General features: G+C 41.6%; 1 protein-coding gene across 1 annotated transcript; it reads right to left on the bottom strand.

Moving 5' to 3' along the window:
* Positions 1 to 7,657: 7,657 nt before the first annotated feature.
* On the bottom strand, positions 7,658 to 25,238 carry Kcna3 (potassium voltage-gated channel subfamily A member 3). The gene is made up of 2 exons (XM_075981687.1): positions 21,737 to 25,238; positions 7,658 to 13,230 (listed from the first exon to the last, which is right to left on the bottom strand). Exon 1 carries the CDS (start codon positions 24,916 to 24,918, stop codon positions 23,335 to 23,337), a length of 1,584 nt encoding a protein of 527 aa, XP_075837802.1. The 5' UTR covers positions 24,919 to 25,238; the 3' UTR covers positions 7,658 to 13,230; positions 21,737 to 23,334.
* Between the last annotated feature and the right edge of the window lie 1,328 nt (positions 25,239 to 26,566).

The raw sequence follows: 26,566 nt of genomic DNA on the forward strand, positions 1-26,566 counted from the left end.
ACTGCTAATTATGAGTCATGTGACTTAAAAGTCCCGGTAGCTGTGAGCTTCTCTTGGAGGGATGGGCAAATTGTGAAGAAATATGGTAAATTAGAGGAAACGTAAAGTAGACTTCCTCTCCGAACTTTAGGTTGACTGTGATTCAAAGAGTGTGGTAAGACTTCTACATATGTGCTCCTTTCATTAGAAAGGCTATTTCAGTTCAGATCGCGAGCCATGTAATCTGTTTCCGATGGCACAAGGAAGCATTCTAGCTATTCTAGTGCATAAAAGTTGTCATTGTCTCCAGATTCTAAACCAGTTCAATATCCTCTATCATAGAGACTCACAACCTGAGATATGTTGTTGCCAGTTAAGGAGTAATTGCTGGCAGTAATGCCTTTGATGATGCAAGTTCATTTAACAATTCAGGCCGGGGATGGGAGAACGTGACAGGTTGTATAAGAATGTACATTTGAAGATGGCAAAGTTTGCTGCAGTATTGGGGGATCCCAGGTGTCCACGGGGATGTCCCCAGCTAGATCCCTGGGCAGCAGAGCAGAGGGTGCCTGAACTGGCCTTGCCCCACTATCACTGATGATTATCTCGAATATCACCATAGAATCTTCATCTGGCGATGGATGGAGATAGAAACAGAGACCCTCATCAAAGCAACGGACTGAGCCCCCAAGGTCCAGTTGAAGAGCAGAAGGAGGGAGAAGATGAGCAAGGGAGTCTGGACTACGAGGGGTTGAGACAGTGTGCCTGTTCTAATGGGAGCTCACCAAAGCCAGCTGGACCCGGACAGAATGAGCATGCGATCAAACTGGACTCTCTGAATGTGGCTGACAATGGGGGCTTACTGAGAAGCCATTGATAAAGGCACTGGGACTTGTTTCTACTGCATGTACTGGCTTTTTGGGACCCTAGTCTATTTGGATGCAAAGCTTCCTAGGCCTGGATGTAGAGGGGAGGGCCTTGGACTGCCCACAGGGTAGGGTTCCCTGCCCTCTCTTAATGAGGGAGGGGGAGGAAGGGGGTGAGTGGGGAAGCGGGAGGGGAATGGGAGGAGGGGAGGAAGTGTAAATTTTTGAATGGAAAAAAAATTAAAAAATTGAAGAAAAAAAAGAAGTTCGAACTGAAACCACTTAACTGGATTCCAGATGAAAGGCTCCTTAGTTGCCAGATGCCCACTGGAAGAGACAAGAAGAGATTTATCTGAGAGTACCACGGCCTATCCTTAGGAGGAGCTTTGCCCCTCCTGAACTTCTGGGAGCCTATTGGAGTAGCCACCTCACAATTTATCATTAAACAAATCCTCATCAGCAGTTCGATTCCATCTCTCTCCGTGACCCTCCAGCTCCCACGTCACGGGCCTGAAAGATTTGAGATGCATAGGATGTTGAGACCTGTTTGCAGTCCTCATGATTAGTATTTTCTTCCCCAAATCTAGATTCTTTATTAATGTGGATAGAAAAACCCCAATTTTCAGATTTGTGGAGCTGTTTGCTTTGAATTTACCAGCAACTAACGTCTTATTCTGTCGCTTTTTATTTTAGTAGTATGTATTTGCATACATCAACGGCGTTAAGCGAGGGGCTTCAGTACATATATATGATGCCCCATCCAGTCTCCCTGTGTACTCTGCTCCCAATCTTCCCAGCCTCTATTTATCAGGAGTCTATATTCAGGTTGGCTATTTTGTGGAGCTTCCACGTAGGGGAGAGAACACACTGTGCTTGTCCTTTTCTGTCTTGTTTGTCTCAGTTAAGGTCCCCTAGGGCCACCGGTTTCATTGCACAGTGTGTACATACAGTTAGCACATTCTCTTTGTCTTTTATCTGCCCGTGGACACTGGGCTGATTGCATAACTTAGCTACTGTGACTAGTATTGCAGCAAACATGGGAGAGGAGGCATCTCTTCCATATGCTGACTTCGTTCCCTTTGGATAGGCACTTAGACGTGGGTTAACTGGGCCGTGTGGTAGATCTAGTTTCAGTGTTTTGAGGAGCCTCAGTACAGGTCTCCAGTAAACGATCTTACATTCTCGCTGTGTCTCATTTTTCTTCACATCCTTGCCAGCATTTGCCGTTTTATGTTTGGTGCTTGTAGCCTCATGTAGGCTAATTTCCAGTAGATTCCACAGGAATGAGAGGATGAGTGTATATTTTGAACTGAAAGCCAGTTTGACTAGGTTTTATAGAGAAATCAATGGCTGAATCCTTTACAGTTTAAACGCAAGAGCTCTTATCTGAGCAGAATACTTCAAAGGATTGGAGATTAAAGTATGAAGTCTAGAAACTACTGGAAATGTTTAAATATTGATGTTAAAATTACACTTGAGATAGCACCTGATTTTCTGTTTCTAAGCCAGAAAGCTTACAAGAAGGACCCTGAAGGTTTCTGGAATAACAAACTGCCCCTTCGTGAGGAACTGCATGAGGTTAAAGTGAGTGACTTGAAAGTACAAGTCCATTTCCTCAGTACTGTTCATATTTTAAGATTAAGAGAAAACATTTCCAAAAGAGAGATGCTTGGAGTTTTATTAAATCCAAATGCTGCAATAGTTTGAAACATTTTTAAAAAGTTTTCTACTGCTCAATGATTACCATCTATTGATTTATTTCATTTTCTATTCACGTGCTTTCTATGACAGTGTTTTGTAGTCTAGACTGGTCTCAAACTCCCTTTGTAGTTGAGGATGACTTTGAATTCTGATCCTCCAGCCTCTACTTCTCAAATGCTTGGATTAAGAGCAGGTGCCACCATGCTGAGCTAAAGATTATTTTTATCTATCATCTATCTACTTTTATTTATTTTTGCTTTTTTTTTCGAGAGCGAATAAAGATTATTTTAGAAAGTATTACTGTGCCAGGCGTGGTGGATTGTGAACAGGTTCATGTAGTATTGTGTTCTATGATAATATTTAATGTTTGTTACAATTATTACTGATACATACTGTCCAGTTGTATGCAATTCAGGCTTTTATGATTTCAGTCAAGTGTATAATAAATATGAAGTATTTTTCAAATTAATAAAACAAAAGGTTTTTTTTTTTAACACTGAGACAATCATCTAGTTTCCTTAGACTGTATTTGCCTTACCAATCTAGTGTTGGAAACATCAGTGTGCAGCAGTTTTTGTAACTGCACAAGTTTTAGCTCCAGCTACAAAGAGCTAGAATCCCTTCCCTACCCTCATTTGCCTCTCTTAGTCTTTTGCACTTACCCATCTTGCCTTATCCCTTCTCTTATTTCTTATTTTCTATTCCTCCTTCCTCATAGTACCTGAACCAGCCTGCTACAGAACTTGCCACTATGCCAGGATTACAGGACTTGTCTTTTGTGATTCTACAAATTGTTGATGGCAGAAGTACCTCTTTCCAGTGTAGTATTCATTCAGCAGGTGTTTACTGAACGTCCCCTGTGGGTCAGGCATTGTGAACCCAAAGATGACTAGGTGAGGCCGCTTACAAGTTCCGTATTTTGCAGAGGAGTCAAAAGAATAGATGAGTATATTTTGTGTTAAGTTCAACAACAGTCTATTGGGGGCACATTAGAGGGACACTTAACAACTCTTCCTAGAGAGGGTGTCAGATATTTTGGGATATTAGTTGTCACTTCACTGAGTCTAACAGTGTGGGTGGGGACAATGAAAGATGTGACTAACTCTGGGCTATAGGATCAGTAGATGTGATGACATATCACATTTGAGTGCTCCATGAGCATTTTTGGCCTTTATTCTAAAATGATAAAGAGTCTTTGAAATATTTTAGCTAAGAAGATTATTACATTTATGATAGAAAGAGCTTACATTGTCCATAGTATGAAAAATTTAGGCAACTTCTACAGACATGGGCAAGAAATCACAGGTGCAGAAGCAATTCAGAGGTGGAGGTGGTGGCAAAAGTCACAGAGTGAATTGTTGTGTAGAGTGAGGGAAAGGCCTGAGGTTAACTGATCCCATGTTTCTAAGCAGTAGTCTGATTTTTCAAGGTCATAGGATGGGTTGTTGAGTGTATGGTGCTCTTAGCTTGAACACGCTAAGTTTGAAAACTTTTCACAGCTTAGAAACCACCCCGGATGATACTTATACCAAGGAGATTGATAGACAAAAAAATAAGTTATCAATGAGGGACAAAAAAATCTCATAGAGCTGGTCAGTATCATCATGGCTTTTTAGGTTATATGAATCTCATAGACCCTGATGGCAGTGAGCACAGTTTGGTGTCCCCCTAACTGGAAGGTTTGCACTGGAAAATTACAGCTACTTTCCAGCTTTCTTCTAGGTAATAGTGCTGGACTTAATGTTTCCTTCATTTTTCTTTTGGCATGGTGGTCTGATACAACTCCCAATGACTTTGGAATTCCTTTTTCTATCCCTAAGTCTCCATTCTGAGTTCTAAGGAGAAAGGATCTAGGTTGCTCAGGTAATGAAGCGTGGACAAAAAAATAATGGGATGATGTGAGTTTTAGGGCTGTCCCAGGTTATCTATGAAAGGAATGTGATCAGGACTTGTGTTTGGCTGCCAGAACGACCAACACCGGAAGTGCTGCGAGACGGCGAGAGTAGCAGCCGTTGGTGTGTGATCCGGGGCAGAGGTAGTAGTTATGGGAAAGGGTTAAAACGAAGGTGGTGGAGGAGATTACAGAGACAGGAGCTAGACTCTGAAAGGATCAGACACTTGGGGAACAGCAGCACTTAAGAGGTGACAAGAGGAAGATAAATAAAAAGTGACCGAGAAGGCATGGAAAGAGATGAAGTGCCAAGACCTAGAAGGAAAGAGGTGCCAGTCAATAGTGTCAGTTCTACAGAGATCCGGGGAGGCTGAGAGCTCATGTACGGCAAGGAAAGGAGTCTGGAGGAAATGTTCCGTGATGAGGTGGAGACAGAAACCAGACACAGTGGGATGACTGATTTGTGGCAAGGAGATGGAAATAATTATAGTATATCACTATCTCTACTTATTCCAGTCTTAACGCTTGCTTACATGCCTGTGGGGTTGTGTGTGTGTGTGTGTGTGTGTGTGTGTGTGTGGTGTATTTGAAGTTTACTTGAACCACAGGATAGATACAAGGTCCCATAAATATGTACTCAGTCACTATGAACATCTGGAGTAACTCTGCGGTGAACCAAGAAGGACCCTTTCACCTGGCCTAACTATATACCACATAGAGTGTATTTTTGGAGGGCTGTTTGCTAGGTCCTTTCTTGGCTACAGCAAATGCTGATGGCTTAGTTTGACAGTGCATAGCATTCTTGCTGGCATAAATATGCCCAGAGGGACAAGCATATTAAAATCACAAATTCATTACTTCCTTGAGAGTAAAACACATAGCATTCTAACAGTCTTATAAACTGCTTCCAGGAATTATAAGGCAAAATTAATTCTGCCTCAAAAATTGCTTCCACATTTATGAATGCCATTCCTCTCTCCCAATTAGTCCCATCTCCACTGCCACAAACAAAAAGTCATTTTCTTCTGCCTGGATCCCAAGCTTCTCTAGATTTGACACTAAATCCTTAAAAGTGTAATTATCACCTCGTGGTCCAACTTTTAGATTCCAGGCAGTATCTCCAAGATGCCATTTAGCCTTCGATTATTTGTAGATTCAGTTTATGTGGAAATAGCCACTTGTTTCCATGGTTAGCATAATTGGTTTACATTACACACGTAACACTGAAGGTTATTGAGCGTGCTTGTGAACCCCTGTGTTTACATCTTCATAGAAAGCCATTTCGTATGCCAAATGGACCAGGCATAGACTCTGCCATCTGCTCATTTTCTTAATTATCAGTTTTGAAATCATATCTCTGGACTATTTACTTTTCTCTTTCTCTTACTCCATTTAAAACAAATAGAAACGACAACAAACCCCTCCCCCAAACTTCACTGGCTTTAAATTTTAGCAGGGTATTGCCATTTGGTTTTAGCCCGACTCCTTGGTTTTCATGACAGTCTTCTTCCATTATTCAAGTCAGGTATCATTTAGAGTGAACAAAAAGGGACAATTGTAAAACAGAATGAAGTAGCCTTCCTTTTGGCTGTGACTAGTGAAACCTTTAACTAGTCAACTTAAAGAAGAGAAAGGCACAAGAGTGATAAAAACTAAGCCCAGAAAATGAGACGATGTTCTAGTGGCCCTAAGTTACAGAGGTGTGCAGCACCACGTATGAACTAACTTTTAATGTTGAAGTAAAACAAACAAACACACACACACACATGGATTATCTTAGTTCAGAGTCTACCTACAACCCCTTGGAAACAACTTTAAAAATTCTGTTCTATGTAATTAAACAAATGGTGGCTCATGGAGTTGGCCATTAGAATTGTACAGGCAGAAGGCTTAAGACAAAGTTACTTGATGTGGGAGTGTCATATATCAATCTGTTGATTTCATTGGTTAAGAAATAAAGAAACTGCTTGGCTGGCCCTCATAGGTTAAAACATAGGTGGGAGGAGTAAACAGAACAGAATGCTGGGAGGAAGAGGAAGTGAGCTCAGACTCGACAGCTGCTCTCTGGAGCAGAGAGGCCATGCTCCTTTTCCCCGGCAGACGTGAGCGATGAAGCTCCGACCGAGGATGGACGTAGGCTAGAATCTTCCCGGTAAGACCGGTGCTCACAGATTATTAGAGATGGGTTGATCGGGATATCAGAATTAGCCAGTAAGGGCTAGAGCTAAAGGGCCAAGCAGTATTTAAAAGAATACAGTTTCCGTGTAATTATTTCAGGTAAAGCTAGCCGTGCAGGCAGCGGGGTGCTGGGGACGCAGCCCCGCCGCTCCTATTACTACAGTTACTCCTTATAGAAAATGGAAGCTTAGAAATAGATACTTCTTTACAGCCAATCACCACACATGTAAGGCTGTTTGAATCTCCACTTGTTTATGCCTGTTTTAGATAAAATAAAATTCCAGATGGAAACTAGAGGCCTGTTTTGATGATGTTGCCTTTGCTGACATTCCAAAAGCACAGACACATGGGAGGAGCTGCTGTTAGAAAAAGAATGAAAATCAACATTGCTGGGCACAAAATGATTGCAATGGCTAGGTGCTTGCTGGATGTTAGACTCTGTAAAAATGTAAACAACACAAAACATTGGAGATATAGAGAGACTGCATAGTGAAAATAAAATGTCCTGAACATTTTACTGTTCTGGATATTAATAATTACTCTCCTAATCTACAAACTTTGGAATATCTGGCTATCTATAATCCATCTGATAAAAAGAGTCATCCACACACTGCCCATAATACCTCCACACTGTTTTGAACAGGGCAGTACATAGATGAACGGGATTACTATTTTTTAAATGAAGTAATGTCATCATTTACTCTACGACTGGAATAAGACATAAAGGCTCAGCATTATTGTTAATCTTTTATTTTTCTTCTTTGAGACTTCATTGGGATTCTAGAACTGTAAGACCAGGCAATGGAACAGCATCTAGGGAATGTTAGAAGCCTTTGCTATAAGGGAGGATAAGTGATAGATGATCCAAAGGCAGCTGATGACGGAACTGTTGACAAGAGCTTAGCTTTTGATGTTTCTACTGGAAAATCAAAATAAAGAAATAAAGTGGAAGGAGGGAAGGTGGAGGAAGGGAAGATCGGAGAGAGAGGGGATATGAGAAGAAAGGAAACAAACAGTCATTTGGAATTATTACTGCAACAGAACATTTCCAGGTGTTTTATTGGATTATGTTTTTAACATTTGCAATAAACACTTCCAGTCTAATGACAAATTAAAAAAGTCATCACAAGAAAATATCACACAATCAAAACTCACAGGTATTTACTTAACAAAAGGCCCCAAATTAAGCAGCGAACATGGCATAAAAATTTAACTTTGCATTACTGCATGGTAACTTGACCTAACTCAATGTCAAAAGAAAACAAATATAAAAATATAAAATGCATGTTTGATTTGACATTGTAGTTAGAATACCATTGTTATTAAGAATAAATATTACTTCGTTTCATACAAAATAATACTTGGTTGACTTACCTACTCGATAGGGAAAACTGAAGTCAATGTTAGGAAATATTAAATGCCAGTATAATAATACATTTTCTTTAAATATTCACAGTTAACACTGCATTGCACAGAGAAGTACAGAACGAATCACAGACTGTTGATTTACAAGGGTAAGCAGTACTAGTGGCTACCTGATACTTGAGAACAAAAATGGGGTATCGGTCACGGGTTGAAACATGACTGTTCTTCATATTCAAACTGAGAAGTCATTGGTTGTAATGTAAGTGGGGAAAATCTGTAAGTATATCGTTAAATGAGTGGAAAGCTTACCAGTAATTAAACTATGGCTAATGTTAACAAACTGCTACCTATGACTTAATAATCCAGTACTTCTACATAGTTACTGAAAAGGATAGTTTCTTTAGAATATACACACCCTCCCAACCCCCTTCTCTCGTTTTCTCCAGTCATACACAAACTAAAAGCTAAAAAATGATTGCTATGGGGCCTCGTTTTTTTCCCTTTGAGTCAGAACAGCTGCAATTTCTCTAGTTGCTTTGAAAAACTGTTCCAAAATTAGCTGTTATGATGGACTTTTAAAAAGCAAGTAAAAGAGATCGATGAAGAGCAATTTTGTTTGGCATGGTGGCATTAAATGGATATGAGGGTGTATGACTTGTGTGTGGGGACTTATGTTTTAGTTGATAAAATCCTTGGGTATTACAGTAGGTAGACAGAGGTTGGAAGTTATCTAAGAAGGTCTAACACAATCCCAATGACTCCTTTTCCCTACAACATTAAAATTTCAACACATCTTTTGAAGTTTAAGTTTGAAATACAATGCAGTGAGAGAGAACACACACATGCCAGGATGACAAGTGCAAAGAGAATGACATTTAGAGTCACTTATGGGCACATGGTCTATGGTAAGTCACTTGACTCTTTAACACCTTGACTGTTCTATCTCTAAACTCTAGATACTATTAGTAATTCATGTGGGTAGTGCTTTAGAAATGAAATAGAAGCTGGGCGGCGGTGGCGCACGCCTTTAATCCCAGCACTCGGGAGGCAGAGGCAGGCGGATCTCTGTGAGTTCGAGACCACCCTGGTCTACAGAGCTAGTGCCAGGACAGGCTCCAAAGCCACAGAGAAACCCTGTCTCGAAAAACAAAAAACAAAACAAAACAAAACAAACAAACAAAAAAAGAAATGAAATAGAATGTTGATGGTCTTTGCAATGCATAAGTATTTATGTAAACGAACATGTGTAGACTCCAAGAAACACTACATACACTGTTTGCTTTCCTTTGTATGTGGTATATATTCTATGTTACACCTATAATATATAAGCTTAAAAAACCACAAATGATAGCATTTATGGGGCAATCCCCAAAGTAGTCTATACAGTTCTCTCACAGTTGAAAAAGAGGATATTCCTATTTGGTTTAATGTCACACAATTTTATGGCATTTAAGAAAAACACTTTGACATTTTAACTAAATACTTAACCTCCCCACCCCCACCCCCCAGCATGAAACAATTACACCATAGAAACAATTTACCAGAAGAGGAACACTGTGGTTTGTTCACAAATGGTTGTAAGATACAGTATTAACACGGTATGCTTGAATCACCACTTAGCACATTTTATCAACTTAAAAAGAAAAACAAAACTAATGAAATCATTCCTCAAGATCACGGACACTATCACATATGCAAGAGACTAAACTACACCTATGATGAAACTTCAGCTTCATAAAACTAAAATGATCAGATAAGATGCTTTAGCTAATTTCTCCACTAGTCAAAATATACATTTCCTATTATGACAGAGGCATCTCAAACCTGCCCCTTTCTGAATGGAAAGGAAATAGGACTAACTTTCTGGACAAAGGATCTCAGTATGATAAAAATATTTCCGTTATTCAATGGACCATTACCATTTTAATACGTTTTCTAGTGTCTGACTCTGGCGTTCTTCTAACCTATTTCTTCCTACACTAAAGTCAGTCACCAGAAAATACTCCCATGTTTAATGGGCATCGTCACCTGTCATCTTTGTTGTGCAAAAAGATATAACCCTTCTTTCCTCAATTGTCCACTAATGCCAAACAGAAGTGTTTGGGTATCCCTGAATGCTTTTCTCGCTCCTGAGCAAAACAAATTACAGTAAGGCTCCATTGGGCCTCCTTTGTATTAAAAAAATTCACAAAATTTATGAATATTCTTTTATATTATAGTTATAGTTTCTGGGACCAAGAGGGCATTAACTTTTAAATGTGACAAAAATTGTATCTTACAGTCAGCTATAGTTCACTGGTATGCCAAAATATTTGATCATTAAATTACAACGAGTTGTGGAGAGTAACTTGAAAAGACATTTGTTCAGGAAATGAATTCAACATTAAAAGGTTAAATGACAAGTTTTAACAATTTAGCCAGATCTGAATGAGAATGAGGTCTAAGTTTTTCAGTTCTTGTCAAGGTCAAATAGCAATATTAGGAATACACACGTCTGAGTTCATAATCTACCCAGTTTCTTGAAAACTCAGAGTGACCGATGGGGGGGATCAACACATACGGGTATTTATGCAAATGTTTTAAGAACCTGGAATGCTGCAGAACGTTAAAAGATGAAAAGAAATATGCAGATTACTAAATTCAAATTTAAACTCTTTATAGATTAAGAAACTGGAGTTCTGAGAAGTTGAAAGGACTTTCCTGGGGCAATGAGTGCTCTGCAGACTCAGTATGGCAATGACGATCCCCATCTGGGCTCCCGTGTGTAAAAAGAACAAAGAGAGAATAAGGCAAACACTTCTGTTCTCCAGTCTTTTCCCATCTTTTCCTACCTTTAGTCTCCTAATGTGCAGTAAAGTTCTGGGACCATTTCAGGGTTTCATGCACACTGTGCAAATCACCTTAACATCCAATTAATGTTACTGATACCTGCCCCATCTTGCTAGCTGTTTCATTAATCTGCTTCCCTTCTACAGAGGGATGCCCCGCCCCTCCGTTTTTCATGATCCTATTATAGATGAGTGAAAAGATCTTAAAGGAGAAGAAATCCTATTTCCTCTTCTCACAATCTGAAGAATGAGATATTTCATGGCACTTTCGAAGCTTAAATCTTATTTCAATTTATTCTTTAGAAATGCATATAAAATCCTAGCGTGTAAGTATTCTTCAAAGCATTTTTCAAGAGATGTGTGTAACAGGATTTGGTAGCGGGAAAGGGCTTTTGAGTTTGCTGAACCTGGCATGCCCACTCTACAATTCAAGAAACTAAAGTCTAGCAATGGTAATGACTTACCTGGGGTCCCAGAGGTAGGCAGTGGGTAAGAATGCCAGTATCCTGTTATCGAAGCTCATGCTATTTTTACCACTCATCATGTGAATGTTTTGGTATGTTATGCATCTGACACTGTTCTGAGCTCTTCTTTGGTGTGTGTGTGTGTGTGTGCGCGTGTGCGCACGCAAAATTCCAGATTTTATCTTTATTTGAACTGTAGCCTATAATTCTAAAAGAGATAAACTATTACATACATTACATTGCTTAAAGATGTGTCATTGTATGAAGGTATTTCTTGCACAATTTGGCAACACCTACTGATCCTTACACAAACACCTGAACGTTTAAGAACCCCTGGTTTGTTTTCATCCACCAGGATTGCTTTACTGCTAAGGGGCTGTGGCCATCAGTTATGAGGGGTCAGATGACTGCAAAGGGCTCACTATTCCCAGTGCCAGTATCTCTACAACATGAGCGAACACTAATAAAGTAAGGTGGTGGCTGTATTCTCACTGTACTCATGGCCATTTCTATTGGAGGCTCACATCACTCAAAGCAAAGACAGCGATCATCCCTTTATCTTCATTAAAATGAGAGCAATATGGTCTCCATGTTTTGACATGAAGACATTACCAGGAGATTATTAAAACTTCACTTTAGACATTGCCTCAAAGAAAGTTACCTGGATTGTGTTTCTACCTATTTGGGGGTTACTAGGTAAGTGGCTGTTAACTAAGGTTCTTATGATTAATGAAATTCATCATTTGAATTTTTAGGTCATCATATTTTGATTAAACTTCTAAAAGTACTCATTACTTTTTATGCATTTGTTCAGGCATATCTTGACAATAAACTATGCAAGTGAATAAAGTAGTGTACATATTGAATGTTCACAGTTTGACTTTCCATAAGGCTTATGAAATAATATACAAATAGCTACCATTCTGCTGAGATGTCACAGTAAATACAATAATGGCACAGAAGTTAAATGTTCCCAAATGGGACGCCGTCTTTATGACCTCCCAAGTCTCTGTTCCAACTAAAAATTTGCCCCTTTTTAATTGAAAAAGAGTTCCATTTCTAAAAGAATATAAAAATAGAAAATGAGTCAAAGAATATTTTACACATATAACTTTGAAGGAAAAGTTATAAACATCAGATGAGATATTATATATATCTTAAAGAATGTACTTTGTCTCACCGTACCAAACATCCCATGAAAATAAAATAGAACTTGATATATAATAAATGCCTAGGTATAACTAAGTATTGTAATTTTAGTTAACACAGACAACTTAAACAGAATAAGAACTACTACATTTTTTGTAAAGTTAAGGTCAACTAAAACCTACCTAAAATCTAATTTGTTAATCTATCATTTTGAATTAAAAAACAAAAGAATGTCTCATCAGGCAAGGCACGTTTCTTTACTACCACTCCTCTGGGCACAGTGTTGACTTCACTTATTTGTGTGAATGGGATGGTCTACCAATGGAAGCCTTTGGTATAGTCACACACTCACTGATAAAGTTAAACCTAACCCAGAACATAGACGATAGGAACATGTTCCACAATTAAAAACAGTTCAATACTTGAATGAAAAAAAAACAGCAATAGTTGGCTTGTTAGAAACACACAGAAGGTTATCTTTATCTGTGACACTGATTGTAGTTTGGGGATGTCTTGACTCCATCAGAATGTCAACAGGTTAAGATGATACCTTAATATTTTATTTTTTTAATATTTTTTACTTTTAATGTTCCTCTTTTCTCTCCTGCTTGATATCATTGTACCACTCATAAAGTGAAGAGTACCCTACAGCTCTGAGTTCTTTCCTTCAAGTGAAGCATTTGTTAGAGATGTATCTCTGAATGTTAACTGAAATGAAAATATGTTACTGTCATTCCGCTCTCATCCAAGCAGTATGCTTCTGGTCAGGGTCACTCTGCAGTTCCTTATGTGGGGCTCTCTTGAGGGACCTGTTGGATAGAGAAGATGCAATAATTCACACTATATTTAGCATTTGAAATGACAGAATTTATGTTACAAGGAAAGTTCCATTTATGAATTTCTTTAAATTTATGTTTCCTTACTTTTAGCTGTAAAGTTCAAGAAATTTCATTTTTTGAAATACTGTAGACTATATTTTGAATGGATCCAATTTGCAAATCACAAAGTTTCAGATTATGCTAGTTATAATTTTTCAATTAATAATGATCTATTAGTCCAAACTAAAAGGATAGTGCGCTTTTGGAAAAGAGAATTTATCCTTATCCTCAAGGCCATCTGGCCGGTTTACAGTGGCTTTTAGAAAAATGTGTTATCTTCTCAATGATTTCCAAAGATTTCTGGTTGTATCTCCTCCTGTGGTGAGCTAAAATGAGAACTCTCTGTAGTGAATAGACTTTCTGTCCTTAGAGAGGCGCTACATGGAGAGGGATGGGGTGAGGAACAGGGAGTGGGAGGTGGAGGCAAGGGAAGGGAAGGGAGGGAAGGGGAAGGGAGAGAAGGAGAGGGAACAAAGCCGTGTGAGTGTGAGAGCCTAGCACCTTTTTATTACAAATCTAATGATCCTTAAAACATGACTATGTGCAGTTATTTATCACTTTAAAGAATTAAAACAAAAACTACTCTGTCAGGGGCTGCGAAGAACTAAGAAAAGAAGGCTATTGGTTTGGTGAACTCCCTCTCCTGGTTTTCAGTTTTATCCAGAATCCAGAACGGACTGTGGTACACAGCAGACATTTTATATATTACAAAGGCAAGTCCCAACTGCCTTGCAGTGTCTGACACATTTTGGGTCCTCACTATAGGTATGCTAAGTGGATAAAAAAAAAAGGATACATTAAATTCGGGTTATGTCATCAAAACATCTGCTTATTCTGTAATACAAAGGAAACCCACAAAGACATAAACAGAGACTGTTAAACGTGTGAACATTATCTATCAGGCTCATGGAGAAGACTCTTCCTCACATGCACTCCTGGCTTTAGCAGATGTCCCTGAAAAGATGAGGATCTGGGATTCCACCGCACCTTTGATGGGAGAATTGTTCACTCAACAAGCTATGCACTTTAGCAATTATCTACAGAAACATTTTTCTTGGTGGTATGGATCGCACTTGGTCATACGGTCAACACTTTCTTTACACTATTTTTCTTGAGTAAAAAATAAGAATATATCTAAAATATGCTTGATTTTTATTATGAAAATACGGAAACTCCAGCAGTTTAATTAATTGCCACTAGGAAGAAAACACTAATAACATGAATGATATGGCCTCCATTTAGAATGTAAGTCCTTCTTCTTTGCTGAGCCTTCGGTCTATTTGTCTTGAGATGGTTCAGTTACGTTTCACTTGTTTTGCTACCATTACAATTCAGTAAAGTGACTGGGCTTCCTGTTCTAAATCTCATGTGTCCACGACTTCCTGTGAAGGCTTTGAAATGTCTGGTAAGAATAATGTAGGGCTGGGTGGATGGCACAGCTGGTAAAGAACTTGCTGCACAAGAATGAGGACATGAGTTTGATCATCAGAAAGGCAGGGCTTGGTGGTACGTGCTTGTAAACTCATCCTGGAGACCCTTGCGCTGATTGGCCAGCCAGTCTAGCCTGCTTGGTAAGCCCCGGGCAAATGAGAGAGATCCCATTTAAAATACATGGTGGATAGCTCCTGAGGAATGACACCCACGGTTGAGCTCCATTCTCTGTATACGTGTGGACACATGCCCACATGAACCTGCACTCACATACATGAATCATACAGTATCTTAATAGGTTATAAATGTAGATAAAGTTGTAATTCTATAGAAATAAAAAATAAAGGTGCTATCTGGATGGTTAAGAGCATTGCCTGCTCTTTCAAAGGTCATGAGTTCAATTCCCGGCAACCACATGGTGGCTCACAACCATCTGTAATGAGGTCTGGTGCCCTCTTCTGGCCTGCAAACACACACAGACAGAATATTGCATACCAAATAAATAAATAAATATTAAAAAAGAATGCTTATGTTAGTGGATAAGAAGTGGGTTGAAAAGAATAGACATTAACTATCAAAATGAATTTTATAAAAGAGATAGGAGGTATTGTAAAAAATGATGACCTATAAAGAAACCTGCTCAAAAGGGGGACAAGAACGGGCAAAGTTTAATAACTATTCAGTTGCAAAGAAGAAACTCATAATTCTATCAAGTTCAAAGAGAAAGAAATATAGATTCAGCCCACTGAACAATGTGTATTTGATGAGAGGTTTGGATTCATTCTAAAAATGTAGATTTATGGGAACTTTGTTCTCATGATGTGCCTGTATTTTGACATCTATTAAAAAGTTAATATGCCAGGCGGTGGTGGTACATGCTTTTAATCCCAGCACTCGGGAGGAAGAGGCAGGTGGATCTCTGTGAGTTCGAGGCCAGCCTGGTTTACAAAGAGAGTTCCAGGACAGCCAGGACTGTTTCACAGAGAAACCCGGTTTCAGAAAAACAAAAACAAAACAAAACCATAAAACAAAACAAACAAACAAAAAAACCCAAAACAAAACACTTAATGTTGGCCATATCACCAGTAAGTTCTACAGTTCCAGCAGCTAAAGAGTAACGAATAAGCCCAAAGACTAGGAAAGTGTCTTCTCTATTATGTAGTTTTCTGGTTGAAGTTTTGGAAGTTATGAACTCTTGGCAAGTAATGAAAAATTTAAACACAACAGTACTTAAAGTTAGCAATCCGAAAGATGTGAGCATTGTCAAAAAACAGGAAATTCATTGGGAAATGAGCTTGCGAAACTGAATCAACGCTACTTTGAGTAACATGAGGAATATTTAAGTCTGCTACCTATGAATATCTAAAATTCACAGATCTAAACATGTAAGTAAAATATCTAAATCTTACACAGCATAACAAACTGCTCTTCTCAAATCAGTAAAAAGGGATGCAGCTGAAAAGTTCACAGACCCTAGGAATAAAGCAATGAAACTACAGTTCGTATTTAGAGAGACTAAGTGTCATTGAAATCTGACATATGGGAACCAGCAAGACGGTTCAGTGGGTGAAGGCACGTGCCACCAAGCCTGATGACCCAGGTTTGATTCTTGCAACCCACACAGTGGAAAGAGAGAAGCAACTCCTGAAAGGTAGTTGTCTGCTGACCTCCACAACTGTATTGTGGGCACACCCACCCACGCACAAATACATACACAATTCAAAAAATTTAAAAGCATGAAAAAGGAGACATTAAAGTATTTATTTCTACTTTTTGTTTTATGTCATTTCTTTAAGAAGACCTAGCGAGATATTTTCAGATGGAGTATTTGGTTCCATATAGGCTTATTAGATAAGCTGCTGAATGGAGTCTCTAACTTCTGTTGGTTTACGTATGTAAACTCAAACACATATGTTGATTTTAATTTGTTGACACATTTAGTAAGAAAACAATGCTTCCTGGATGTGCAGAAGAAACCTCCAGCTCATCCACTGGTCTGATTTGCCTGGGAATGGAGACAATTCAACGGGAGTATAGAGAAGCACATTTCTCTCTAAATCAGCAGAATCGCACATCCTGCCAAAGAGAATACATCTGCTACAACGCTATCTAAAACCATGGCAGTATCTTTGTTTAATGGAAAGGTTAATTCCCAGGGGAGTCATCTGTTGGGATTTTCTGTAACACTCGGGTCCATAAGTCTTTGTCCGCATGTATGAAGATGACTACTAGCTATAAGAAGTACTCTACTAGCTTCTATGTAGGATCCACGGTCTCTGGGAATCATCTTAAGTGCTAAGCACCCTTGATGATATCCATATTTAAATCAAGGGATTCCATCCTTACAAACGGGTAGAGCTTCTTATAGGAATCTGAAGTATGTTATATACATTGAAGTCTTTCCAATGGACAAAACTGCAGAAATTTTACCCGTGAGAGCATGATAAGGAGTGGGAGCCCTGCATCAATGAAAACCATGCAAAAAGCCCCACATGTTCCTCCAATAAATACACACTGAACACAAATGTGTTTCAGGTACCAGTCCAGGTCATGGCCTCAAGGAAGGAAAAAAGAAAATAATAAATCGCATAGACAAAATATATACTATGCTAGAAGGAAGATTAAAGAGAGAAAGGCACAAACGGGGCTGCAGTGGCAAGCAGACTGGCTGGGAAGGCTGTGAAGAGACGGTGACACAGCAAGGAGGCGATGGACTGAGTCATATGGATGTTGCTTGAAGGCCCGAGCATACTACGCAGAAGCAGCAGCCAGCACAAACCCTGCAAGGTGGAGATGATTTCTCCATTTACAAAAGAGCATGTAGAGCGCTGTGGATCAAGTGTCAGGAAGGCAAATAAAGCCAGAAGAGTTAGAGAATTAGGTAGGGCTGTGCAGGCCACTGTAAGGCCCATACAGGAAGACTGCTACGAATTCAAGATGCACCTGGTCTATGGAGTGAGTTCCAGGCTAGCCTTGTTCCCGAGCAACCAACCATCCAACCAACCAAACAAACAAAAAGAACAAGAAAAACCCAATAAAAAAACCAAAGAAAATAAGGAAGGATTACTGAGGGTTTCATGCTCAGAACAGTCAATTAAGAGAAAGGAGAGAAGCTGGGGTATCAATTAGTAGGGTCAATAAAAATCTGGGTGAGAGACAATGATGGTTTGAGGATAGCCTTCTTAGTGAAAAGCTCGTGGGGATCTCCTCATAAATTCCCCAGAGACTAGGTACAGTGACAGTCCCAACTTGGAAGCTCACAGGAAGAGAAAATGCTTCTGTCTTCCACAAACGAATGAGGGACCTTGTCATATGCAACACCCGAACCCTGAATAAGCAGCTGTTCATATCACTCTTCAGATATGAAGAAACAATATTTGGGGTTTATTCAGTTGCTATATTACTAATGACCAGAGCCCTAGGGATTTTCCAGGGAATTGTTCCTATTCTTCACCTGAGTTATGATAAGAATATGCCCTCAAGAAGATGATGGAGCCTCTTTTCCAGGACTCCTTTCTAAAGTACATGATGGTGCACATTTTGAAGTGCAAGAAAAATGCATCTGATGGAGGGCAAAGGGAGGAAGGAAGGAAAAAGAGGGAGGGAGGGAGGTCACAAAAATGCCTTTCGGGGATATGTTATCTTTGCAGTTTGGAAGAGAAAATTGGACCGCAGCACCACTAAAAGCCAAGCCAAGCAGCTGTAAATCTCTAACGAACTGGAATCATTAGGCTGTATTTGCAGGCTGAGAATGAGTATACAATGAATACTAGTATCAGACACCACACCACACTGACCCTTTTCTGGCAGGAAGTTAAAATTTGTAAGTAAGGTTTGGAGTTTTATAGCTTTCCATTATTTTTTTTAATTTACCCTGATTTATCTTTCCTCAAAGATAAATACCTTCACAGAAGGTGTATAACACACACACACACACGCCTCAGCACAACATAGGAAATCCTACAAACCATTGAAAAGGCCCATTACAAAACAGAAAGCAAAAAAATCCTAAGACGTAATCCCTACCTAAATAGCTTCTCCCAGGTCTAGAACTTCTCACCTCGGCCTCACAGTGTTTCTGCATGTCTCTGGATTGAGGGGCACATGCTTCTTTGCATTTCTTAGTGGGAGGGGTTATCACTTTTAGTCACAGCTGAGAGGTGGAAAGGGCTTGAAGCTGCTATAGACAGCGCTGAAAATTTCAATGTGTAGGAAATATAATTATGGTTCTCAAAGGAGTGAACTATTGGTGTATGCCATTATGTGCTGTAGTTATATGCTGTGTACAAAGCTGTTGCCTGGGTGTGTTATATGACAAACTTGTAAATACGTGTCATGTAAACCATAACTTTAAATATCATCTACTATGTATATAAAAGTTGATCAATCCTGAAATTCTGTTTAGAAGTTTAGAAATAACACTTTCTTTCCCACCTCGTTTTGTCACCATAGTTAGACAATGTTTGATTTTGGCACAATGTGAGTTTAAATCACCACACAAGAAAAATAAATACTAAATGTTAGCCTCTATGGTCTGCTGTGGATCACTGGCTGTGGGGCACAGGCATCCTCCCGAAGTGGTGTTGAGTTGGACCGATCCAGCCACATAACTCACATGCATCTCCTTTTAACACTCAAGATGCTCAGCTAAGTTCAACAGTGAAGCCTGTGGCTGGCAAAGCTAATTGGCACAGGCAAAGGTGCATTCATTAGCACACTACTCTAAAGCTCAAATCACTATTTTCATGTTATAAAAGATTTAGCGCCTTGGCAAAAAAAGGGCTACACCCAGTACACATGACAAAGTCAGTCTTACTGTTTTCCTGCAGTCTCTTACCGACTCGTGGAGTGGCTAGGTGAGTCATTAATGCCAAAAATCTCAGTGGCCCGAGAACCTCCGATTTTCTGTCCTGTTGTAAACAACCCTTACTTTTCTTGCAAGAGTCAAATGTTTACACTAATTTCTGATACGGTTCCTCAGAAACCTAAGCAAAGTACAGGAAATGAAAAGTTTAATAATTTATATAATGTTATTTATCATATTGCCAATTAAAATAATGCAAGCCAGGAAATGACTATAAAAACCCCAGAAATACCGTTGTCCTTGCAGGCATCCCTAACATTACTGATAATGGCTTCTAAGGTTAAATCCAGATACGTCAATTATGTTATAAAGAAAGTCAATCTCAATCTGATTTAAATGTCTTAGGTTTGGTTCTCCTGGTTACACAGGTCTTATTCCTAAGAAAGGGCTAATTTTCAGAGGGCTGACGAGGTTTCTACACACTAATTAGTAACATGGACTGAAGTCAAACTTAAAAGTTGAAGGGGTTTATCTTATCTTTCAGGACGCACCACAAAACTAGCATGGCTTTAGAGTCATCATGACCTGGCTTTTACTTGTGGCTGGGTGTCTCACTAGCTTGAAGTCACAGGGAAGCACTTTAGCATCTGTCATCTTGTGCTCATCCTCATTGAAACGAGGTTAATGCCACCACAGAACTGACAAGTGTCCAGGGCGTTGCTGATGCTTAACAAATGTTAACTGCGTTAGTACAAACAGGAAATCACTGGTTTCTTATTCACAAAGCTTTGCATTAACTATACAACGCTCATAAGGAGTGACCATAAGACCATGTAGTCTCTTAATCTGATGTACGTCATTAAATTATTTAATACAAAAATGTATGAAGGATTATTTATTACTTTTATATTACGAAAAAGGAAGTAAGGAATAGAGAAGTTATGTAATGTTCTCAAGGTCATTCAGCAGAGACAGGAGCCAAACCCTGCTCTAAGACTGCAAACAGTTTCTTTCAGCCACTTCACTAAAAGCCGGGAAATACTAATGTAAGGCGAGAGCATTACCCTGACAAACACAAGGCCCTACTTTCTGTGCTAGGCACAGTACCCAAATCGTCAAGAATCTCCAAATCAAAACACTGAACCTATAACCTTTAAGGAGTTTCCAATATGGCGACTGGAAGCAATTACATCACCTGAATGCTATGAGTCAAAACCTGTGCTATTTCTCTGGTTAAGAAAACAAAAGGTGTCCTTCAACCTCCTCTTATTTAAGAAGCATAAAAATATATCGGCTAACATAATCTGTTTATGAAAATAAGCAAGGTGCTTGCATTCTTAAATAGCAGTAAAAGTGTTACCTTTATGTGAGTCTTTTAGGTGACTGCTCTAATATTACCAAAAGGAATTATGAAAAGAATGCCTCTCTGGCAAAAATACCAACTCATAGATCAAAATGTGAACTGTCCAAAGAAGGTCATACAAGCAAAGGAAAGTAGGTAAAATTCTGTTTAGACACAAAGAACAAACAGCAACCAGGTAGACAGGGAATTATTGCCTCTACCGTTTTCCCTCATATTTCCTTTATCTTTCTTCTTAGAACCTCCATTAATATTTCCCAGTCTCTCAAATGCACAAATATGTTAGGTAGGCTTATGAGAGATTACCTGAAGTGATTTTGCGAGCTTTGAAAATGAGGGTACTGTCATGTACTCTAGAGGGACAGACTACTTATGTGCCATCAAAGCCCAAAAGCAGTGTATTAATTCATACAACACACATAAAGCAAAATGACTATGTTGAAGTAGTCTGCCCAACCCTATTTCAATTTTAAGCATTTACTTCAAGAACTACTGATACTAAGGAATTATGTAACTGCACCTCTAATCTAGCAGTTGTAGGGGCTGCTTTTTAATTCATTTTAAAGGGGAAACAAGTTGTTCAGAAGCCAAGTGGGTTGGTCAAAGCAATGGAATAATTTTCAGTTCAGCTTGGCTAAAAATTTCTGTATCCTTTTACAATGAACAATGGGAACCAAAAGATAACCAGACACATGGGGAAAATTTCCTAACGAGCTTCTCAAAAGGCAATTGGCATGTATTATAAAGCTGTCGATTTTGCAAAGATAAACCTAGCTAGGAATGACGCATGCCTGGTTCCCTGCAAAACAGACCAATCCAAAACACACAGCCACAGTGCTCACCTGATTCTGCCTGTCTGCTGGCACCCCTCAGCATGTGCCTGAAATCTGCAGGTGTTCTTCCAAGGTCTGATTCCTTCCTGATCCATCCTCCTTTTCATTGGCTATAATACGCTCCTTAAAACCTGCATCCCTCATATATCGGAGGTTAATTTTGCTTTTCAAGTGCTGGGATGGTGACAGTTCTGTTGTGGGGTCCGGGTGGACTTCTTTTTCTTTTGTAACAGGAAATCTGAAGGTCTCTTGTAGTTAAGACTTTGGAGTACACTGACTTTCACTTGCTTTTGCACAGGACATGTTTATATTGTTGTCGGCACTTCGTTTCTCGGCTTGTCATTCCTCGGTGAAAGAACTGTGCAGGAGCATCTTTAAAATTTGTTACCAAAAAAAACCCCTGAAATCTAATTCAGAGTCTGACTTATTGTGGCTTACGTGTAACATTCCAAAGATGATCTTTTCCTTTTTGATTCAGCCATTATGGGATAACAGTAATGATTTATATAAAATATAAAAAAAGCATCTTATGATTCATTTCACCTCTTTACCGTCTTACACTTAATTTGTGCGGTTTATTCAAATAGTATTTTTTTTCTTTATGAAATCATGTTAGTAGGAACCATCTGGAAAGGTTACTGTGGAAACGGCAAGGCCTGAGGGGGGTGGGGCTAAAGAGCAAAAGATGCCATGACAACCTTTTTCGGGTTTCCCAGGAAACATGGGTTGCTATGGGAACTGCATCAGTCAGGTCCGAATTAGTAACTTCCGCTGGAAGGGGTGTCTGTCACTTTAATCTTCTCGTGACACCGCAGAAGCTTATCTCTCACATGCGTTAGGATTCTTTGTTGTTGCTCTTGACAGCACTGAAAATGAGTTTCTAGACGTTTGTAGATGTTGGCTGGGGCACGTACTCACAACTTCACTGGAATCCGTGTCTAATACTCGCAAAACGCTTTGCAAACTCCAAAGAGTTAATAGTCAGATCAGGACATTTGGGCCATTTCCCTTTTGGTTCAAAGTTATTGCGAGCCTTAAATTTTTAGAGGACAGATTCAAATGGAAAGACTGGTCAAAAACAAAGTCAATGCATGGTGGGTTTATAAGCCATCGCTCTAGTTAGACTTTCTGTCCACATATCCAGAGGCTGGGTAATTAAACCAAACAGTTCACAAACACTAAGGAACAGCTCACCAAACAAGGAGCATCATTTAAGTTCCACCTCCTCTACTCAGTAAAGAGACAGCTATCTTTTGATTTTGAGGTTAAACAGTTACTCCGACCCCTGAAGTTTCGTTTCCTCCCAGGATGTGGGTTTTCATGGGGGGTGACTAGAAATCAAGCCTTAATGTAAGTTTGTTGGTCACAAAATTAAAAGACGAGGAGAGAGATTAAGAAAAAAGAGCTGAGAGAACGCAGCCCACTTGCAGAACAGGCACCTGTGTCAGTATGAAGCGGCAGGGAGAGGGAGAATGCAGTGTGCTTTTCCACTTTTTTATGGCCTTTCCTTGATGAATGGTCTGGAAATGTATAAATCAAGGGCATACACAGACCAAGGGGGCACGGTCCACACAATACTGGGCACAGTCTGTCAACTGTATCATATATTAGACATCAGTGAATATCTTTTTAATGTTGACACATGAGTTGGGATTATTGTTCGTGGTGCAAGTGGCGGTGGAGTTGCCCGTTTTGAAAGGGGTCTGGGGGAAAGCGCTGTGGTTCATGCCCCCCTCTTCGATCACCATATACTCCGACTTACTCAGGGTGGAGTTACTCCGGGCTTTTCGGAGCTCCTCGGCTGAAGAGGAGAGGTGCTGGCAACTTCCCACATGCATGTACTGGGCCTGCTCTTCCCCTTCTGTCTCCCGGTGGTAGAAGTAATTGAAGTTGGAAACAATCACAGGAACTGGCAATGCAATGGTCAAGACACCTGCGATGGCACAAAGTGAGCCCACAATCTTGCCTCCTATGGTCACTGGGTGCATATCACCATAGCCGACAGTTGTCATGGTTACCACTGCCCACCAGAAGGCATCCGGGATACTGTTAAAACCTGAAGAAGGGTCGTCTGCCTCAGCAAAGTAGACAGCACTGGAGAAGAGGATGACCCCTATAAAGAGGAAAAAGATGAGCAGCCCCAGCTCTCGCATGGATGCCTTCAGAGTCTGCCCCAGGATCTGCAGCCCCTTAGAGTGGCGGGAGAGCTTGAAGATGCGGAAGACCCTTACTAGGCGGATGACCCTTAGGATGGCCAGAGACATGGCTTGCTGCCCATTACCCTGTCGCTCAGCCAGTTCAGTGCCCAGAGTGATGAAATAAGGGATGATGGCCACAATGTCTATCAGGTTCATGATATTTCTGGAGAAGGTGGCTTTACTGGGGCAAGCAAAGAACCGCACCAGCAGCTCAAAGGAGAACCAGATGATGCACAGGGTTTCCACCACGAAGAAGGGGTCCGAAAAGCTGGAGGCTCCAGAGGCGGTCCCCGACGTGCTGTTGTTGGTGGCCTCGAACACGTCCTGCGACGGGGAGGCGGGGTAGTCTTTCTCATCTCGGAACTCGGGCAGGGTCTCTAAGCAAAAGATGACAATGGAGATGAGGATGACCAACACCGACACGATGGCAATGCCCCGGGCCGGCCCCGAGCTCTCCGGGTATTCGAAGAGCAGCCACACCTGACGCTGGAAGTCTCTGCGGGGCAGGGGCCGCTCCTCCTCCCGCAGGAAGCCCTCGTCCTCACGGAACTTCTCCATGGCCTCCTCGCCCAGCTGATAGAAGCGGATCTCCTCGGAGAAGATGTCAATGGGCACATTGACCGGTCGGCGGATGCGGCCCCCCGACTGGTAGTAGTAGAGGATGGCGTCGAAGCTGGGGCGGTTGCGGTCGAAGAAGTACTCATTGCGGAGCGGGTCGAAGTACCGCATGCGCCGCTTGGGGTCGCCCAGCAGCGTCTCGGGGAACTGGCAGAGGGTCTTGAGCTGCGTCTCGAAGCGCAGCCCCGAGATGTTGATGACCACGCGCTCCCCGCAGCATTCCTGCTCGCCCGCGGCGGGCAGCGCGGGCGGCAGCGGCTCGTAGCGGTCGCAGCCACCGCCGCCGCCGCTGGCACAGCCTCCCTGAGGCGGGTCCCCACCGCCGCCGCCCGCAGCCTCTGGCTCCAGCAGGTGGTCCCCGGGCACCACGGTCATGTCTGGCGGCAGCTCGGCGCGGCCGGGGCTCTGCAGGGTGCGCGCGCCGCCGCTCGCGGGGTCCTGCGCAGGGTGGGCGCGGCGGTGGCGGGTGGAGGGCTGCGGCGGCCGAGCGCGGGAGGCGGCGGTGCTCTTCTTCCTTGCAGGCGGCGGCCGGCCCAGAGTCGCTCTTCCTCGAGCTCCCCGCCCCACCGCTGCCTCCACCCCGCGAGCCCGGCCCGCCGCCTGTTGCTGCGGCTGCGGCGAGGCTCTGTCTGGGGCTGGCGCGGCGCGCGGGGCTGCACGGTTCAGACGCCTCCTCCCTCCTCCGCACCCCTCCCCGCGGGGCGCGCGCCCGCCTCGCCGCCGCCCCCGGGTTTCCCGCCCACCGCGCGCGCGCACTTCCCGCTTCCTGGCCGTGCCCCTTGCGGTTCTTTGTCACTGGATCTCCTCCAATTTGCATCCCCTTCCCCAGACCCACCGGAACCTCTGAACCGCTACCCAGCCAGTCTGGCCCTGGAGGATCCCCGCCGCCTGGCCTCATTCCTGGGCTCCACTTGCTTCTGGATAGCGTGTATTCCCTTCCCGCGCGTGGCCGAGTCCCAATTTAGATCTGTTCAAGGACCACACCTTGGCCCTCGGATGCAGACCTCTTGGCCTTTTACACTTTGCCTGGACAGGAGGAAGGGCAAGTTCCAGGAGTGTAGGTAGCAGAAGTCCCAGGCAAAGGAGAAGGAAGGACACCAGGTGCCAGGCCTCCTGACCCTGAATGTTGTGGGAGGAGGGGGTGAAGGCTAGGTGCTTAGCATGGGCAAGAGGTGAGTCTGGAGCCAGCATCCTGAATTTGGACGGTAGGAGATTATTAAAACCTGGTGTGTAGGTGCTGTAAACGATTGTGTTTGGACTGGAAACCCAACTGAGTTAATGGGCACGTAGGGTCTGAAGTCTTTCCGGGAGTCTTAAAAAGGGGTCCTTAAAGGCATTCAGAGACCTCACTTTTGTAATAGCTAGTTCACCCTGGACAGAATCAGGGCTAAGTTTCTGCCTGGGATTAGTGAGGGCAGCCCGATTTTTAAAGTCTACTTTCGGTGGGAAAATAAGAGGGGGGATGGTAAAGAAAATTCACCACACCTCATCTGTGTGGTTAGATAACTCAATGATTTGTCTGCTGCAGGACAGACATGAGCAGGCCGGATAACCTAGATTTTATTTAATACACTGCACCTGCCCTGGTGGTGGGGCACTTGCCTTGTTTTAGCCGCTAATGTGGGAAAGCCTTCATTTTTGCAGCTTGTACCCTTCTTGCTTGTTTTGGGCGCAGAGAAAACGTTTATTCCCCTTAAACTGTTTCTCCAAATTGTTGTGCTGGCTTTAAGCCTAATTTCTGGTCCCAGACATTTTAGTTACCCCCAAGTATAAGTACTAGAGTTACAAAATTCTGTTTTGAATCATCACAGTCATTTGCAAAAGAGGAACTGTTGTCTAGACATCTTATCATTCCCTGAAGTGAGCTGACAATCCAATTTGATGGAAGTGATTTGTGGTCATTCTTTTCTACCCCCTCTCCCAGCCGTCAGACTCTATAATAGAACGGGCTTGCCCAACTTCTGTTCTTAGCAACCATCAAAGCACCTTGGGAATCATGGGAACTCAACATTTGTTTGTTGAG

The sequence above is a fragment of the Microtus pennsylvanicus genome, chromosome 7 (genome assembly GCF_037038515.1).
Source record: "Microtus pennsylvanicus isolate mMicPen1 chromosome 7, mMicPen1.hap1, whole genome shotgun sequence".
Lineage (NCBI taxonomy): Eukaryota > Metazoa > Chordata > Mammalia > Rodentia > Cricetidae > Microtus > Microtus pennsylvanicus.